The 15,639-nt window shown below is 33.8% G+C and overlaps 1 protein-coding gene across 1 annotated transcript in view; it reads left to right on the top strand.

The window, feature by feature from the left end:
- fgfra (fibroblast growth factor receptor A) overlaps nt 1-7,132 on the top strand; it is a 138,351-nt gene extending 131,219 nt beyond the window's left edge. The window contains 4 exon segments of the mRNA NM_001168063.1: nt 434-556; nt 3,844-4,052; nt 4,742-4,847; nt 5,899-7,132. Of these exon segments, the coding sequence (NP_001161535.1) occupies nt 434-556; nt 3,844-4,052; nt 4,742-4,847; nt 5,899-6,015 (555 nt within the window). The 3' untranslated portion in view covers nt 6,016-7,132.
- Nucleotides 7,133-15,639: the final 8,507 nt, after the last annotated feature.

The raw sequence follows: 15,639 nt of genomic DNA, 5'->3' as shown, positions 1-15,639 counted from the left end.
AAATTTCATGATTTTTCACTTGAAAAAATTTTTTCTGAAAATTAAAGTGGTTTACAGTATATATTGATGAAATATTTTTTTAAGATACCACCTCAGGATTTGTGTTTTATTATATTCTGAAAGGAAAATAAAAGCAAGAATGTGTGTTATTTGTCAGTAATTAATGCTACCATAGCATTAGTGATCAGCCAGTATTCTGCCTTTAGCTGATATGTACATATAAATCCAAAGAAAGGTTACATTTGACTGCAGGAACTGTAGAAATGAGACTAAAAGCTTTAGGAGGAGTTTTGAATAGTCAAGTGAAATAAAATCTATCAGTCAAGCTTAAAGCGTGTGGCTTGCTTAATGGTATTACCGAACTATCAAATGAATACTCGACAATTATTTTGTAGATTTGTTAATCTTATTTAATGTTTTTAATCTTTTTCAGTGCGTGCACCGGGACTTAGCTGCAAGAAATGTGTTGGTGGGCGAGAACAACGTCATGAAAATAGCAGATTTTGGTTTAGCCAGAGACGTTCACTATATAGACTACTATAGAAAAAATACAAACGTATGTTATTTAAATATGCGATTTTTTTTTCGTTCACTGCGTGATCTTGTGTGAAGCATGAAAGTACACTGGTCAAACATCTACCACAAAAATCAAATCTTTTCACTGTGAACTTGAATCTCTCATTTTATAGTTCAATTATGAAATGTTGATTGTTCAGAAAGGAATACAATGTATGGTGCTGAGATTCGTAGTTCGTCAAAATTGACATTGTAGCACATTATTAAGCGTGGTAATAGCAAAAAAAAATGTGTGTGATTTTATTGACACCACTACAATGCTATGACCTTTGTTTGTCGTGTTTTATGTTCGATTTCAAACAAAACACAGAATCTTGCAGTGAAAGGCAAATTGTTTATTGTTTGTTTGTATTTATTTATTTATTTATTTATTTATTTATTTATTTATTTATTTATTTATTTATTTATTTATTTATACTTGCATTCCCACCTGGTATGATATGCTGAACACCTTTACTGATCATTGTGATTACCATAAAGAATCAATTAAAATAGTTGGTTTCATAACAAATTAAACATCCCATTCATAATTTGAAAGTGCTTTCCGACTATACTTCAATTTATTTCCCTGTACTTTCCCACTACTTGATTTACCTAGACTTTGCAGAAAGAGCAAACTTTGTTTTCTAATTTTCTTTTTCTGCCATATTTATTGCAAATTTCTGAATTTAGTATACAGATTAGTGACTGGAGTGTAAATTTATTTTGTATTTTCATATTCAGCTGTGTGTGACATACTTTTATATATTCCTTTCAATTCAATCACATTTCCTGCTTTTACGCTTTAGTGCAACGTCTTGTGCATTTTTGACTCCAGTGTGCGAAGCACAAAAGGGAGTCTTTGCAGTTACCCTGTCTGTATGTCTGTATGTCTGTCTGTATGTCTGTATGTCTGTATGTCTGTATGTCTGTATGTCTGTATGTATGTATGTATGTCACTTTTTTTGTTCCACTGTTATCTCAAGAACCACTAATCAAATTTTGGTGAAACTTGGTACATAGATGCTCTGGGATAATGCGCAAATTTGATTAGGTTTTGGTAAAAATCTATGAATATTAATTACCTAATTTGCATGATAATTAGCTGATTTTTAGCTGTTCCAAGACTGTTCCACTGATATCTGAAGAACCACTCATTGGATTTTGATGAAACTTGGCACATGGATGCTCTGAAGTAGTGCGCAGATTTGATTAGTTTTGGGTAAAAATCTATGAATATTAATTATCTAATTTGAATGATAATTAACTGATTTCAAGCTGTTCCATGACTGTTCCACTGATATTTGAAGAACCACTCATTGGATTTTGATGAAACTTGGCACAGGGATGCTCTGAACCAATACGCAAATTTGATTAGTTTTGGGTAAAAATCTATAAATATTAATTACCTAATTTGCATGATAATTAACTGATTTTAAGTTGTTCTATGACTGTTCCACTGATTTTTGAAGAACCACTCATTGGATTTCAATGAAACTTGGCACATGGATGCTCTGAACTAATGCACAGATTTGATTAGTTTTGGGTAAAAATCTGTTATTATTATTAATTACCTAATTTACATAATGATTAATCAATTTTCGGCTTTTCCACTGATATCTCAAGTACTAATCATAACATTTCAATAAAACTTGGTACATAGATGTCATATGACACTGCACAGACCTGGTAGTGTTTAGGGTAATATCAGTACATATTAATTACCTAATTTGCATAATTAATTAATTTTCAGCTTTTGATATTTCGAGTAGTAATGATCACATTTCAATGAAACTTGGTACATAATTACTTGAAGACTGTGCAGAGACCTAATTAGTTTTTGGGTAAATATTTGTGCATATTAATCACCTTATTAGCATAATTAGTTAATTTTCAGCTTTTCACCTGATATCTCAAGTACTAATCATCACATTTCAATGAGACTTGCGACATTTTCTAGGACTATGCAGAGACCAGATTAATTTTGGGATAAATAAGTGTGCCTATTAATTACCTAATTTGCATAATGAGTTAATTTTTTGCTGTTCTTTGGCTGTTGCACTGATGTCTACAAACGACTCATTGGATTTCAATGTAACTTTTAAATAGTACCCATCACATTTCAATGAACCTAGGACTATACATCATATTAGTTTTTGGTAAATATGTATGCTTCTTAATAAAATTAACATAATTAATTAATACTGATATCTCAAGTATTGATCATCACATTTGAATAAAACTTGGTACATAAATGCTCTAGGACAATAGGCAGCCTGATTAATTTTGGGTTAAAATCTGTTCATATTAACTCTCTAATTAGCATAATAATTAATATTTTTTGGGTTCTAATCACATTTCAATGAAACTTCGTACATTGTGCAGACCTTATTAGTTTTACACTTAAATCTGTTCATATCAGTTACCTGATTTACATAATTAGTTTTCAGCTATTCCGTCAATATCTCAAGTACAAGTAATTTTGAATTAATTTTTAATGTCATCAATACACTCAGCACACGGGAGTTCTTTCTAAGCTTTCTTTGATTAGGTGTTTTTCTTTAAAGCGGGAGGATCGTCACCCGTTCACACGCAGGATTTGAGTCCCAAGCATCGATAACAACACACGCTAAAAACGCAAAGGCTCATGGATAGACACTTGTTTGTAAACAATGACACATTATGACCATCTGACGCATGCGTAGGTGACTACTCTCTCGCTTTAAATCGCGGTGGTCATTGCGCAGCGCGTGTTCGAATTTTATGTAAATAAACAATGTATTTTACACGCGTTGTATACATCGCTATGAGTCCCATATCGAACAGGGCGCGGCGTGACGACTCCCCCGCTTTAATATTTTATTTTTAGTAAGTTGGACATTATTTCTTACATGATTTATTTGATCAACATCTTTTTAGAAATTGATTCAGGTTTATTTTGTGAAAGGTGACAAAGAGCTGAATGACTTCTAGACTTCCAGAAAAAAAGAAAGCCTTGTTGTTGATGATGGCACTGTTAAGGGTTAGCTTATAAGCTTATGGGGGGGGGGGGCAGCTTAGCTCTATATTACTTGTATCTATGCACAATATCTGTATTACACAGTATAAGTAACGGTATACTCTATTTGTGCGAAGAAGCCGTATTATTCCTATTTGCTCAAGGCAGCTCTAATGCAGCCTTGTTGCCATAGCATCCGGAGTAAGTTAAAATGTGTGTTAATGCGTCATTATTGTAAGAATTTCATATCAATTTCAAAGAAAGTCACCTTTTTTTCCATTAATCTTTAGGGTCGAGTTCCAGTAAAATGGATGTCCCCTGAAGCGCTCTTTGACAGGCTGTATACTACGCAAAGTGATGTCTGGTCGTTTGGCATCGTTTTATGGGAAATAATGACGTTGGGTGGATCACCTTACCCAAGCCTTCCTGTAGAGATGCTATTTGAGTTCCTGAAGGCAGGGAAGCGAATGGAATCACCGCAAGGTTGCTCAGCGGAAATGTAAGTTATCATTAAATATATATCCATTGGTAGTGCTAGTAGATGGTTAAGTATTTAATGCAGTTAATGCAACATGAATTCACTTGTATGATATTGTAAAAGGGTTAATTATTCACAAGGCTTTAATTTTGCTTATTTCGCTGACTGGGAAATGCGCTAAATTAAAACCCAGTGAATATGTCAAATTTAGCATAGAACACATTATCTAAATGATAAAACTGTGAATTTAAAACCCACTGAATATGTCTGAAATGGTAAATCAGTGAAATTTAAACCCAGTGAAAATTAGTCATTTTACAGTAGTTATACAGTTATTTCATAATACTTCAGTTTAATTGAATTTAAAGTGAGCTGATCGTGAAATTTGCCCATCCTGGGTCAAAGGTCAAGCAGCACTTTTTAATGTAAATTACTTTAATTTTACAAATGACACATTTTCATGAATTTTATAGTTAAATTATATTTTTTTGTGAAAAAATGTAATTGGCGTTGAAGTTTATAAACTGCTTAGCATGACTAAAATTAATGATTGTAATACTGGAAATCAACAAAAATCAAAATCTCTAGAAAATGTTATGTAACCATTAGGGATTATGCGCAATTTAATTATTTTCAACTTTTATAACTGAAGGACACATATTTAAAAATATATACTATAACTTCTCACTTTTATCGATGCACATTTTTAGATATTCCCTCATGAGAGATTGTTGGAGAACGTCGCCGACTCAGAGGCCAACTTTCACGCAACTAGTAGCTACACTGGATGGCATGTTAACAGAATCAAGTACCCAGGTAAATGAATAATTTGTCTTATGTCCTCAGTCTGTTTATTCAGCCATTTCTTAAATTTGTGTAGTAACTGACTGAGACCCTGTGTTATACTGACTGACTGACTGTCTGTTACTGTAAAATACTTTAGTTTCATTAGCTGGGATAAATTTTTGGTGAAAATACATTTTGGCTGTTGTGTATGACATTTATTTTGACTGAGTTGTAATGAGGTGAATGTAAAAGATAAAAAAAGTATTTTTCACTGGATTTTATTTTCACTGAATATAGCAAAAATGAATTCCAATTGAAAATAAAGTATTTTACAGTAGTCCGTCAAAGCCAGAAAAGATATGAATGACTCCCGAAATGATGGTTATGATGGTCACAATCAGATTGTCGAGAATGGGGAGTCTTGGAAATTCATTCTGTAGCATTGGTTGTCACACTGCTTTCTGTTGGATATGGCACTCATAGCAGCGTGTACAACATGTGTAAAATGCAATGTATGTTTACATTCAATCGACCACCACCCATTAATCATGTACAATGTACATAGTTGAAATATGAAGATAGGTGAAAAAATGCTCTGTAAATAGACCATTTTTCGTTCACTGCGAGAATCGCGCGTTATGCGTGAAATCGAACGTAAAAACAGGACAAACAAAGGTCATAGCGTCGTAGTTGCGTCAAACATCGCGTGGGATTCGACAAACGCGAAAGTATTTCGGGGACATTTCCATGCTTAATAGTGTGCTGTCCACATTTGATGACAGGCAATTTCGATTAAGTAAGGGTGTTCGGAAGCAATATTCCTCTGTCGAAGATTGGCCGGTCAATGTAAGCTACGAAATAAAGAAATTCTAGTTCAAAATCAAATCGTTCGATTTTTGCGGCAGACGTTCGACGCGCGTCTTTCATGCGTCTCGCGAGATCTCGCAATTGTACGGAAAATCATCTATTGAGATCAATTCTGTAAGAATACTTGCATCATTTGATTTGTTAGGCTTATTCTGACCAGTAACTTCCACAAAGAGCAGCTTTAAAATGTTTCTTCTTTTTTCTTTCTTCGTAGGATTATCTGTCATTGGATGCAATAGGAGACGGTCCGGACCTCTTAGCTGACCTATCTAATAGCAACTCAAAACTGAATGGCACAGCCACTAACAGTCGATTGGAATCAACGGTCTAGTACATGGATAACAAAACTTTGTTTGTAAAATAGGACCCAGACGAAACTATATTTTGAGGTTCATTGAAAAAGTGGCAGGAGGTGATTGATGGCCAAGTTCTATGACAATAATAGAATGTACATGCAGTGAGCGGATACCTGATTCTATGACATGTACTATTTAGCATTCAATGGACTGTTATTGTAATGCTTATCTAGGTATCTCTGACTCTTTGTGGTCTCAACTCCACCTACAGTATTTGTTACTGTATTTTCAGGAGCAGCTGCAACTTTAGGATTGTTTCATGCACCAATCATATTGAAATGGAAATGTATACCCATCATGCACCTCTCAATGACAGTAGCGGTATAAACTCTGTGGATAATCGCTGACTGAGATGAAATGATGACTACTTGCATCACTATTGCCATAGCAACAGGAGTAAAGAGACCACATGGTGCTTCAAATGTCTGGACAAAATATGTAAAGAAAATATGCTCTGAATAGCAAAGAGCAGTGACTATATAAAAAGAGGCGAGGTATTGTATGTACCATTAACACATGTAATATAAACGCACTTTGGCAGTATGCTAAGTTCTATATTTTTATGATAATAAAAACTGCCAAAAATAACAAAACGCCCTCTATAAAGTGGAAGGGCTTTATTTGCACATTTTTAAGTGCTTTGTATATGGATATTATTTTTGCCAAATACAACTCAGTACTGGTCATGATCTTTAAGTTTACTAGGACTAGTTCTCCCGTTACATATGTGTACTCAATTGGCTATTAGTCTATGGAAAACTATAAAAAAAAATATAGTTAACTACATGTAGTACAACAGTTTTTTTTTTTTGATAAATAGAGCTGATCACGTTGAATCAGGAATAGAAGCCCAATCTTAATATTTACTCTATTTGAAGCCCATCTCCAATTGAGGTGAATGTTAAAACAAAAATGTATTTTTGGGTAGAATTTTAAGCATTGCAATCAATTATTTCCCAAAATTGATGTATGCACGCTGTTTTTTTATTCTTTTTTTTATTTTTAACTTGTCATAAAAATTGTGCTTTTATTATGATTTTACCTAAAAATTGAATTTTTATTTAATTTTTTCTGACATAAAAAAAAAAAAAACGAAGTACGAGGTACCGGTAACCAGAAACATATAAGTATGCTGTGACACATTTATTAAATGGTCCTGTTTGATGTGTAAAATACATTTTTTGTTTACATGAATTCATATGTGCTTCAAATAGAGCAATGTTGTATATATAATACTGATATCTCACAGCTGATATATTTAAAATTTGAAGGTTGAAGGTCATGTCAAAGTTCACAAACTAGGATTATCTATCTTTGTGGCTGTCGCCTCAAACCTGCACCTGACCAAAACGACTGAAAATCACATTCCAGTAGGCACCCTGTGATGGATTTAATTGCCTGGTAGTGTGTACCTCTCAAAAAATTGGTCTATAACACATTTCTGATCTTTTGAGACCTGAACATAATTTGTATAGATAATTTAGCCTGATGTGCAGTGGTTTTTGTAACTAAAAACCGAATGCATTTTCCACCCATATCAGGTTGGGTTGTGACCTGTATGTCATGTTGAAGGTCATTGCAGTTCATAAATGTGTTCAATGAATTTTCGGCCCTGTTTGGTCAGTTACAGAAATTGACATGTGTCAATGATGGTAATGTCAAAGGTCAAATTACCATTGTACATCCCAGTACCATGTGTCAATGGAGATCTTCTGTATTGTGAAAATTGACATGACGCATACAATTGTCCTGGTTATTTTATCAGCTGTGAGATTGAAATTGAGTGAGATTCTGCCAGTCTTTAGTTTACCTTGACTTTCCCATTGACACACAATGTAATCTTTCACTAGTCCAAACAAGTCACTTTCAGTCAGTCTGCCAGGTAGTATATATAATATATATAGAATTCAAAATTTTACCAGAATTTAATTGACATATTTAGACATGACAGTCTGTCTGTGCTAAAACTCTGACTTCCCTTTGTATGTAGATATTATGGTATGAACCTTGTATACTGGGCTCTTGTGGTATTAAACTGAATGCTTCAAAACTAATAGAACTGTAAATAGGTACTAAATAGCAGTATTGTATGCCATACACAGATTCCATTTTATCTTCAAAGAAAGAAAGAATCACTATTTGCATATAAGTTTCTTTTGACATGAATATGTACATTGCAAAAAAAAAAAAAATGCTAATGAAAGAGAGTAATCTATATAGAAAAATGAGAAACTACTTTTATTTTTGTTAAAATCTGTTTAATCTTTACTATTGTATCTAATATGGAAAGTTTTATGCCAAGTTTTTTTTTTTTAAATTGTGTATATTATGCTGATTGTTATTTTTTAAAACTGTTATCATTTCATGGTTGGGCTTGAGTGTGATATCCTTTCAAAATTAGTTACCACTTTTTTTCAAACTCTTTTTCCACTTTGTGTTAATAGGCCTTAGATGCAAATAGTCACCGAGATCTCTGATCTATGTAAATCAGACGTGATGACAGCAGAGAATAAAACATTCTGCATTCAGTGGAATTTCTGCGGCTATTGGCATCTAAAAGTCTGAACAGGGGTTCAATGAAAATCTATCTTGCTGCATTGATATGGACTTAAAGTGTCTTGTGCTCACAACCAATTGGTGGACATGTTACTCCCGGTTTGAGAAAGCCCTGTTGTGGCTTTCATTCAACCAATCAGTAGAAGTGTTATTCCCAGTTTGAGAAAGCCCTCTTGTGGCTTTCTTTCAACCAATCAGTAGATGTGTTACTCCCAGTTTGAGAAAACCCTGTTGTGGCTTTCATTCAGCCAATCAGTAGATGCGTTATTCCCAGTTTGAGAAAGCGCTCTTGTGGCTTTCTTTCAACCAATCAGTAGATGTGTTACTCCCATTTTGGGAAAGCCTTCTTGTGGCTTTCTTTCAACCAATCAGTAGATGTGTTACAGGTTACTCCCATTTTGAGAAAGCACTATGGTGGATTTCATTCAACCAGTAAGACACACATTTCCACTAAATCCATTTATTCCAACCTGAATTCATTTACAATATATTTGTGTGTAATTGGTACAATTCTAAGCAGTGCTTATATATACTGTGGTGTTATCTGTATGTTACATTATCACTGTCACCTAAAATTTACGAAACATTGCTTATAGCATACTTCAAAACAAGAAATTATTAAAATCTTTTTTTTCATCCAAATTAGGCTCCAAAAATACTACCAAACATAATTATTGGGACTATGATATGTTTAAACTTGATTATAAAAGATGCTAAAACTTTCTATTAAACTTTTAGAATGTTTCCTTTTAATTTTCCTGTAAACTGTGAAAGTATGACTTTAACGTTGTCAAAGGTTTTCCGATTGGTTCACAGGACATGTGTCACAGGTCTTCCGATTGGTTCACAGGACATGTGTCACAGGTCTTCCGATTGGTTCACAGGACATGTGTCACAGGTCTTCCGATTGGTTCACAGGACATGTGTCACAGGTCTTCCGATTGGTTCACAGGACATGTGTCACAGGTCTTCCGATTGGTTCACAGGACATGTGTCACAGGTCTTCCGATTGGTTCACAGCACATGTGTCACTGGACACTGAATGGTATGAGCAATTATTTGTTTACTGTGTGGTTGCCGGCATCCAAGACGATACAACTCTTTCACCACCTGTTGTGTACAATGTCTTCCCCTCACCCCCCTTTTCATACCTAGTAGTGCACCTTCCAAGTTGTAATATTATTGTTCTACATAGGTGCTAGATTTCCAGCCAATAGATCATTTGTGGGTTTTTGGTTTGCATAATATTCGGATCATGTTAATGTCCTGTCACCAGCTTGTACATTAACTCATAAATCTTTAATTTACACCAGATGACTACAAAGTTAACACAATTTTGTTGTACTTGAATAAAAATGTGATGTGATTTGAAAATGTTCACACAACTAGAGCTACAAACTAAGATGAACAAAATGGCGGATTTAATGACTTACTCTGACAAAAATATCATGCAACACGAAACCCATGACTAGTCTATTTTTATATTATTAACTAGCTTGACACTTGTTGATAATCACCTTAAGTGAGTGAAGATAAACTGTAAAATGCCTTCTAACTTAACAATACTTCTTTACATGCTATGATAGTCTTGACACATTTACTGTTCCATATATACTTAAACAAAAAGCTGCATATATACATGTATATCAGAATATAGTATATGATCGTTTAGTATCGTGTTTGTGTTCTGTGAATTGCATTAGTTGCTGTATAATCAGCCGACAATCTATGAGCTTTCTGAAATCTCAAAGACCCTCTACAATGAATGCATTACATTGCTGCACAGGGAACTGTACATTTGATTGCTTGAGTGTCAATTATCCATGATGTCATGATTATGGAAAACGTGATGCATTTAAACTGGCCAATGAATGAAGAGTATTTTACTTTTCATTTCACTGTCCCATAGTACCCAATTTGCTCTATTAGTACACCTCCATAAAAGTAATATTTATAATGTTTTTATGAACAACAAGCGTAATTTTCGGTTAATGTGTGCTTCTAATAGAACAAATATGGTACATGTTTGAATGTATTTGCATTGTTTATAAAGCAAACAAACCATCCATACTTGACACTTGTAGAGCGTCTTGGAGATTCTGGAGAGCACATGGATTCTAGACTATTTTAAAGCTAAATTGAGATCTTCACAGCATGTAAAAAGTTGTCATAGATAAGGCAAAAGAATATTTAATTCTAATCATCTCGCTACTTTTTTTTTTCTGGTTTCTGGCAAAATATTAAAAAACGACCTGACAAAGGAAAGGTTGCTCATCGCATTATTTCTTCGACATCTCATATCAGAAACAAATCTTTTTATGCCAAAATGTAAACTGATAACTTGCAGATCTTTATTAAACTAAATGTTTGTGACAGCTAAAATTAAAGGCATTCTGTCCCGGGTATTGTTAACTTAACTGTTTATTATAAGGCCAGACTAAAAATCTATTTTCATTGTATCATATAAGCATTATGAAAATAAGACCAAAATTGTTATAAATATATATCATTGCTAGTACAATTTGGATGACAATCTTTTTTCCCTTGTGGGATTCTTTCAGTTGATTCAAATGAGAGATTTTATTTTAGGTGGTTTATGTGCTGGTACACAAGTTATATTATGTATATGATTTGTTATGAAATGAAAGTTGTCTAATATCTTAGAGTCCATGACAACTGCCTCAGGTCTGGGCATAGTGATGCTCTGTAGATCTCTGATTATATTTATGCTATCCTATCCTGGAATCTATACAGTGCTCCACACACTGTGTACCACTTCACTCATGCCTAGGTACCATGCTAGTAATATCTTATTTCCCATTCACGTAACTATGGGATGTCTCACCAGTTATCAGTCTTTGGGGAAAAATTTCAACACATCAGTGAACTACCCATAATCTTGTTTACATTGAGTGCATTACCAATCAGATTATTTGTGAATAGCAGACTGCAAATTAAATTACTTATCGTAGTCTAGCATTGGACCTATGTCTTAGTGAGTGGAATGCTGCATAGATTATGGGCTAATGTTAATCCTTTCACCTAGGTGAGGTTCAGTTTTTATTTTGTTACTTTTGCCAAAGATGAGATACTGTGTTAACTTCACAAACCTTTGAATACCAGAGTAAACTAATATCGTATATATCTCCATGAAACATTGTCAGAGATCTGTGGCCTTCTCTTATTTGACTTCTGATGTAAGACGATTATTCACTAGATTTTAATTTTGTGGACTGCTGAAAATTAGATTAAAACTAAAAATTGCATACGTCTAAGCTGTGGAAAACATACAGGTTCAAAAACAAAACATAGAAAGTATGTTAAGTTTCTGTTTGGGATTTTATGATTTAAGGCCTTAGGCGAGGATGAATTATGAAAATGTCTCCTGCATGTCTCCTGCATGACTCCTCAAATGGCACAAAACTATGTGAATATTAGTCTGTTTGATAGTCAAGTTGTTGAGCAGAAATGTGTTACCATGCCAAAAAATCACAAACAACTGGCCCACATCTTTATATTGATAGTGATGGTTATGAAAAAAAAATCGAAATGTAATTTTTTTTTTTTTTTTTAAAAACTTTCCAACTGCCAAAGTAAGATACTAGCAAGCATTATTTGTATCTAGGTATACTCTGTCAAAAAGGTATTGGCACACTGTGTGCAGTCATTGTTTTATTTCCTTTTTAAACAGGTATTCACACATGTAGAAAATGATTTTATTGTTATATCATGAATAAAGATTTTTGAGACTAATGTTAAAATGCTCTTACTGTTGTTTATTAGCTCCACTGTCACATAGTAGAGCTGCTCAAATAGGTGATTGGTCTGTTGTAGTCAATAATTGTATTTTCAACTTCTTGAAAACTACCAGCCTGATTACTTTGATATGTTGTATATGGGTGGACCTCAATCAGATTTGTTCATTTTGTGACAATATCATTTATTTTTAGCGAATATTTTTGTCATTTTTGGTAAAAAAAATAACAATTTAAACTTGAAAATTACCTGTTCAATTGCTTTGATACTTGGTATGTAGATACCTTGAGTGGACTGCCGTTACCATAGATTTGTTCCTTTTGGGACAATATTTTCAGAAAATATTTTTGGTGAAAAATGATATTTTCAAAAACTCTAAAACTACTCACTTCATTACTTTGATATGTATTATTTGTATACCTTGGGTGGACCTTGATCAGATTTGTTCATTTCATGAGGATATCATCAATTCTAAATTTTAATTGAATATATATAAATTGTGTCTTCTTGAAAACTACCATCCTGATTGCTTTGATATTTGAGGTTTTCATACATTTTTGTGAACAATTTGAATAAATTGGCATGTTCTTTACACCAGGAGCCAAACTACTTTTTTGTCTGTTAACCACGTTTTGTCTTCTTGGTATTGGTTGACTTAGTTAGTATCACAATATTCTTGTAGGACAAACAGTGGAGCAATTTCAACCATCAGGTCATTTGTTTTGTCACTTGTTGAGCGAGTTTACAGTTACAACTGCAAACTTGGCAGGAATCTGGTAAACATTGACAGGAATTTCACTTTGTGTTTTCAAGATTTTGACCAAGTGCAAGTTTTACATGCTGGAACATAATGAACATTACCTGTTTGGGATTTTATGATTTAAGGCATTTGTTTCAACTTTTGTTGAAAAGAATGACCAAAATTGTGTGGTTTACTTCACGCTGTAAACATTGATGGGTCATCAATCTGTGTTTATGTTTACAAGACTCTCTTGTTTATAATCGTAATGTCCTCTGATCACTGTATAACTTGAAAAACTAGAGAAATCAAAGTATCAGAACTTACTAACAGTAAGGTGATTTTTATTCATAGCGACGTCGCTTTTTGATCCTTCGATGTCGGCTCTTCCTATCAAGCAGAATTCGCCAAGCGTTGGATTGTTCACCCACCAACAGGGAACGTGAGCTGGATTTAGACCGTCGTGAGACAGGTTAGTTTTACCCTACTGATAAGTTTTGTAGGTTTTGTTTTCTGTAATCATGTTCGTCAGTTGGAACCTAGCAGCTCACTCACTTTTGAAGCAAAATGTTGAATGAGGAAATGTTTCTTCAGAATTTTTAAAAAACAATTGTAGATCTGAATCAATTGAGATAGTTATGTTACTTACCCGGTATATTCAAAATGTATGCAGTATGAGTTGAATATCAATCTTGTTGATGAGGTATTGAATAAAAAAAACAAATTATTTTTTACTTTTCCTTGAGACAAAGAATCAAAACTGATGCATAAAAAAAAGCATGTGGTTATATACTGTCTTCGCAAATTCTACCCACTAACTTGATATTTAGTGAATTTATTGTATTTTTTTGAATATGAAAATAAGTGCTCTATGCAAGAAAAATTAACCATTAAACCAACTAGCTTTGAAATTTGTGAAAACGACACAAAATGACCCTGTAGAATTACGAAATGTGATTTTAATCTCCTTTAGCTCTGACATTTTAACCCACCAAGCATTTCCCACGAGTGAGCCCCCCTAGGGCAACGAAGAACAGGAAGGTCATTGTACTTGCAGGAAATAAATCTATGTGCTGTTCCGAAATATCATGTGACAAAGTATTTTTACCGTGACCAGACATGTTGTAACAATATGTAACCATTACGTATATGTTTATAATTACAACCCCTAGCGATGGATGTTACTATATTTGATAAACATAAAATAAATCATACCAAAGGTTCATTACTTGGGGTTTACAACGCGCATAGTACTGTAAGGTGACATCATGTCAAGATCCCATTCAAGTCTCATCTCGTAGATAGCGAGACTGGTGCTACGACCTTCTGACATGACAATGTTCAAGGTTTGTAATAAAACAATAAAACATGTATTACCACATTTATAGTAAAAAAATGTAATACATCGAAAATGTATAGAAAATATTGTTATCGTAATCCGTCATATCGTGAGCAGCTATTTTGATAAATCTGGATATCCCAGTATTCTAGTTACCGCGGGCATGCGCATTCGCATTTTTCTGAGTTGGAACGCTTATGCAAGAGCAAGTTTGAAACGGGATCTTGGTATCATGTCACCGTAGTTGCAAACCCCAAGTAATGTACCTCTGATCATACCCATGAACACTAGGAGTACAAAATATGATTTCATCAACGTGAAGTACATTTATTACTGTAAAATCTGTATTAAAAGCTGTAGCTTCTATTAAAATGCAACAGAGGGGATGTGGCTTCTATTAGAGCATCTACACATATGAGAAATGGTGAATATTTGGTTCTCAATTGTTCAAAAGGAATGGGTGCGACTTATATTAGAGTAGACTGGCAAAATCGGGACTTCTTTTTTGTTTACAAAAGGAAATAATAGTTTTTAAGTCTTTTTAGCTTGATCGCGAAAACTAACGTGACCGTGAAAGATTTCTTTTGAGGTCACGCTAGTTTTCGTGATCATGCTTAAAAAGGCAAAATTGACAATTATATTTGTTATGTAAAACAAAAAAGAAGCCCCGCTCTTGCCAGTCTAATATTAGAGATGCGGCTTCTAATACAGATTTTACGGTACTTGTACTCATCAAGTCACTTTTTTGTTGTGAAATTCAGGCACGAGTGACACTGTAAAGCATTTAGCAATTACTCATCAATTAATTTATTCATTGGCACATGGGTAACACAAGTCCTGTGTACTGCATGCATAATGCAGACATCAAATTAGGTGAAACCAGACAGCAGACCAAAGCATTGTATACAAACAGTTCTGAAGAAAGTGTCCCTTGTTTTCTATTTAAGAGGATATTTTGTTGATTAAATTCGACATTTAATGCATGTACCTTGGTATTCAAAAGCAATATTTAATAAATGTAACACTCATCTGTCTTATTGTTAGATTAAATATTCCCCGAACAAAAAAAATAGAAATAAAACTTTGTCACTGCATGATTTTTACTTTTTCTTAATACGAGAAGCAACACTTTTTTTTGGGGGGGGGGGGAATGATGTGTCCTATTAGGTCTGTGCTGCTGCAATTCACCAATCAGATGCATAGCTATTA

Source organism: Saccoglossus kowalevskii, chromosome 9, assembly GCF_978046115.1.
Source record: "Saccoglossus kowalevskii chromosome 9, keSacKowa6.1, whole genome shotgun sequence".
NCBI classification, from domain to species: Eukaryota; Metazoa; Hemichordata; class Enteropneusta; family Harrimaniidae; genus Saccoglossus; species Saccoglossus kowalevskii.
This window is presented reverse-complemented; position numbering and strand designations above follow the sequence as displayed.